Source organism: Sinocyclocheilus anshuiensis, unplaced genomic scaffold (genome assembly GCF_001515605.1).
Source record: "Sinocyclocheilus anshuiensis isolate Anshui unplaced genomic scaffold, SAMN03320099.WGS_v1.1 scaffold7, whole genome shotgun sequence".
In the NCBI taxonomy this organism is placed as follows: domain Eukaryota; kingdom Metazoa; phylum Chordata; class Actinopteri; order Cypriniformes; family Cyprinidae; genus Sinocyclocheilus; species Sinocyclocheilus anshuiensis.
The window spans coordinates 10798-15496 of NW_015549582.1; the positions used below are offsets into that span (position 1 = coordinate 10798).

General features: G+C 37.8%; 1 protein-coding gene across 1 annotated transcript in view; it reads right to left on the reverse strand.

Annotated features, from left to right (window-relative positions):
- The window catches only part of LOC107657788 (semaphorin-5A-like), a gene marked incomplete at its 3' end in the record, with an annotated part of 18816 nt that overhangs the window by 1977 nt on the left and 12140 nt on the right, over positions 1 to 4699 (reverse strand). The window contains exon 2 of the mRNA XM_016446033.1: positions 2196 to 2295. Within this exon, the coding sequence (XP_016301519.1) occupies positions 2196 to 2295 (100 nt within the window). The remainder of the gene's footprint in view (positions 1 to 2195; positions 2296 to 4699) is intronic.

The window sequence follows — 4699 nt, forward strand, 5'->3', positions numbered from 1 at the left end:
TATTAAAAAAACATCTCTCTCTCTCTATACGCATTAATTTGTATAAAAGGTATAACAAAGGTTTTTTTTTGTTTTTTTTTTACAGTTTTTGTATGTTTCAGTAGAGGCATGATGACTCAATATTTCACATTCTAAGTGCCTGTTCTTTAACAGGTCTGCTCAGTCTGGTGTTGGTAATTGGTAGAATGTTCCTTGAACTGCTGAGTATCTTCATGAGAACCCTGCTGTTCAGTGACCTTGATGAAGCAGCAGCTCAGCTGGAGAACCTTCACACAGTTCATTAGGCCAGACTGTGGGTGCATTTGTGCGGCCTTGGGAGCTGCAAACCCATCTGCTCCAGGGATAACCAGTCGAGGCGAAAGCATCATAGAGTTCCACCAAGACAAGACTTTAGTTTTTCTCTTCACAGCTCAGTTTGAACAACATTGATCCACAGCCCCTGAGTCATCCTATCCACAGAGATTTACAATAACCACAGAAAGATAGCTGACCTGCATAAACAGTGTTGTTTATAGTTATTTTCACCTTCCCAATCGAAACAAATTGATAGAAATGACTGTCATACGGTTCTCAGTAGGGAATGATCCGGTATGTATATTTAAAGCAGATAATCAATATATTAGCCGAAATAAAATTAAGTAAAAATAAATAAATAAATAAAAATACACCCTGATATGATAACCAATTTTTAATGTATTTCTGAGGCAGATAACAATATATTAGCCAATAAATAAATAAATACATTTTTTAAAAATTAAAATCAGTTTTATACAGTGTAAAACGTTTTAGTTTTAAAACAGGCAGAATGGCAGTGTTTCTTATGACAATGACATTATTCTTAACCCATAATTATTTAACAAATACAGACCTGCTAAATAATTTCAATAAAGAAATTTTAATTCTGAATTTTCAAAACTTCTTAAATAAAAATTAAATGAAACACACACTGTACATACATATAATTTTATTTGTATTTTTTAGCCAACAGGAAATAATGTGTACCATGATCGTGTGGCTATAATTTATCAGCTTAAATACATTGGGCTATTTTACTTAATAATAATAATATTAAACAAATATTAAATCAAATTTGTCGGCTGACATTGATATGACTGCTGATTTATTGTGCTTCACTAGTTCCCAACCTCAATCTAAAGAGCATTACTGGATTAATTTAGCTCCAGTTGTTTAAGAGGTTTGCTGTCTCCAAAACCCAAACCCGAAAGTACAACACATTTATTGACAGAACGAATCATTAGCTGGATCTGAGTGACTGAGCTTTCTCATTATAGGAAAACAATCAGAACACAATGTCTGGAAAAAAACTCAACAAGTGTTTCCTACTGTATAACAGGTCAAAAGAGTCTTTTCGATTGAGCCATTACCACAGATATGCACTTCTTTGTAACACCAGCAAGACATTTTTGATGTTTGGAGAGAACAAAGAATCCCAACCGCAGTTCATCCAGCTCTTTAGCCAAGTCAGACTTGATAATGATGTGTTGCACTTTAGAGCAGGCTCTGAGAGCTAACTAACACTTTCCATCTCGTTACTTTCAAGTAAAAAAACAAAACAATCTGCTCATGATACAGTGAATCACTAGTGAAGTGAATGGCAATCCCTGCTTCTCTGAGAAAAAGTAATTATTCTACCGCTCCCGGCCCTGTGGGTGAATGAACTGTTACAGTGCCTCATATCAAACCATTTCTGCGGTTGTCACAAAATAATTGCTTGGAGACCATCCAGGCTGCTGACAGATCAGGTATACGAGATTCATTTGGCTAAAGATGTATGGCAGGACAGTGCGAAAGTCTATGTGGAAATCATCACACTCATTAATTAGAGCTGGACACAGGAAATCCTATACTATTCTCACATTCATGGTGCGATTTTATCAAAGTATCTGTCGGTGAGGAGGGTCTATGCTGTACAAAAGTCCTACAGTTTCACTGTGTGGTTTTATGAGGACTCGGATTATGTGTCACTATTGGGCTAATCATGGGAAACTTGGCAATTGTGACATTTTCGCAGTGGGTGTCAATTTGGTGTTGCTGAAAATATAGTAATATATAAATGTAAGGCTTAGCAGACACACTGACAGAGCCTCTGACAATGACACATTCATTAGTATACTGAGAACCATGGACTGAGTCCTAATTAAATTTCATGCAGTGATGGAAGAAGTGATCATTACCTTGCGCCCACGATTAGTTCGTTCTGGCCGGGGTCAAAGGTCAGCTGTGAATAATCAACGGTGCCCTCAGATCTGAATCGGTGGATCCAAGGCTCGATTTCTGCAGAACAAGAGAGGGCACATGTTAGCAAACATCACAGCTGATACATACACAAAACTGTCTTTTTTTATATTCCCCATTAGTTTGAGTGCACCGGAGTGCATTTGTGTTTGATTCTGTGTGGGTGTATGGTATGCATATCAAATGTTCTCACTGTGGCGCCTTTCATATTAACCTCTGGCCTTGACATCAAAGACTCAATCTTGGCTTGTTTAGCATCTTTTTGCCTACCTACCTCTATGTAATGGGATAGCTGCTGGGTTAGCTGTTCCAGTAATGCTATCATTTGTTAAGTCATGATACTGGTCTTGCTTTCGCTACTGGTCATTACTGCTCAAGCTCTGGGATACAGGTTTCACATTAACACATGAGATGAATGGACTATATGTATCTTGTAACTCTGTAAAGATCACTAATAATCATGCATACATAAAAAAATATAATTAAATATATAAATAAAAAAACATAAATAATAACATGTAGAAACAATACACAATAATACATATACAAATACATATATAAAAATAAAAATTATATAAATACATTATATTGAATAGACAGACAGACAGACCGATAGATTTATAGATAGATAGATTTATAGATAGACAGACAGAAAGATAGACAGACAGATAGATAGATAGACACTTTCTTGTCCTTTGTACTTTGCAAGCAATAATGAATACAGAATCATTTACAAACCTAGTAAATGTATTATATATAATCTACAACATTTCCTCAATAAAGTTCTTTTATTTCAATAATCAGTTTGACAGCGCTGCTGAACAACAAAGCTTCCTCTAACTATAGGGTTGTTTTTCTTCTGAAGAAGCGCATCTCGAGCATACAAAAGGAAGCCAGAATTCCCTAAAGATCCACAGCATCAGTTACCACAATGTTCCTCCATAAATCTTGCATGTCTCTATGGGATAGCCCTAACTTCAGCGAGAGTGGAACTTGTAAGTGAATGTGGAGACACTCAATGTGGTTATCCAGTGTTTCTGAGAAGCAGTTTCATCCAGTGACAATATATATATAAATTCTTTTAGGGCTCCTAACCCCCTAAAGTCTACTCATGTCAGCTAATGGTGGGCATTTATATTCTGTTTATCTTTGCATTCTTTTCAGGATATACTGAACACTCGGTTATATGTTAAAGGTGTTTCATTTCATGACAAAAAAAAAAATCTTCTTACAAAAACATTTCATTCTAGAGTCAAATGTGTGAAAGAGCCACTTTGGTAATGAATGCAGTATAAAAATAGCATGAAGATGTAAAACAACACGGGCACTTTCCAAAAATCAACCTCAGCATGGACGCAGTTTAAAGCCTTCAAGGTCACAGCTGTCAAAACTGGAGGAACTCTTGCCTTAGTTGTTGCTCTTGCCTAACTTGTTACCTTTCATGGGAACTTCGAACTGCGTCCTCTAGGGGGCGCTATGGGGAACGCCTCGTCGTGACCCGTGTCTGAAGCATACATTGAAAAAACACCAACTCGTTGGCCGGCGACAGCCATGACGTCACTACCGGTGCGACTAAAGTATAAATAGGCGCCGGGAGCATCACATCATTCTCTTCTTCGTCTTCATTGACTGTTTTGTTTGAAGCGTGCATTTCCAAGGAAAAAGTAAGAGCTATCTCTATTTATTATGGCGAGCACTAGCAGAGCATTTAGAAGGTGTGTGCATCCGTGTCATCGCTATTTGACATCAGATGACACACACGATCTATGTGTTGTTTGTTTGGGCAGAGAGCACGCACGCGATGCCTCCGAAGGGGCAATCGGCGTGCACTGCGAGCGTTTTTTCCAAGGGGAAAAACTCCGCTCTCGTTTGTCTCTCTTTTCGAGGAACTGTCAAGGACTGTTTCGTTTAACAGACATTAATATGTTTGCTCTTTGCAAAGATTCTTTAAGTACAGGAAGGAACATCTGACAAACCGCAGCTGTGTACATGCTGAGGTCTTTAGATGCAGAGTTGCTTTTAAACAAGATTTCTAACCAAAATTACACAGGGAGGAGTCCAACACAAACTTGTAACTACTGTAAAATGAGACAAAACCACTTTACATAGAGTGTGTATTGTTACCAAAAAGTCATATGATGCGATTTCAAGTTTTCCTTTCTCTTTGGAATGTTATGTTGATGCAGCCATGCACCAAAAAAGTGTCAATTCCGACTTTGCTATGACGATCTGGTGCTTCTGAATCAGCGACTGTAAGTATGTTTTGTTATTAGTTTAAGTATTTGCTATTGACTGTTCAAATGCAGAGTGTTGCACAGCGCAGAGTAACGTGTCGTGTGTGAGGGGAACAGGGTCACATCACAGAAGAGTGAACTGCCTGTCAGAAATCATAGCACGTCAGCTGTCTTAACCGCGGCTTGTGTACTGCATCATCACTGTGTCT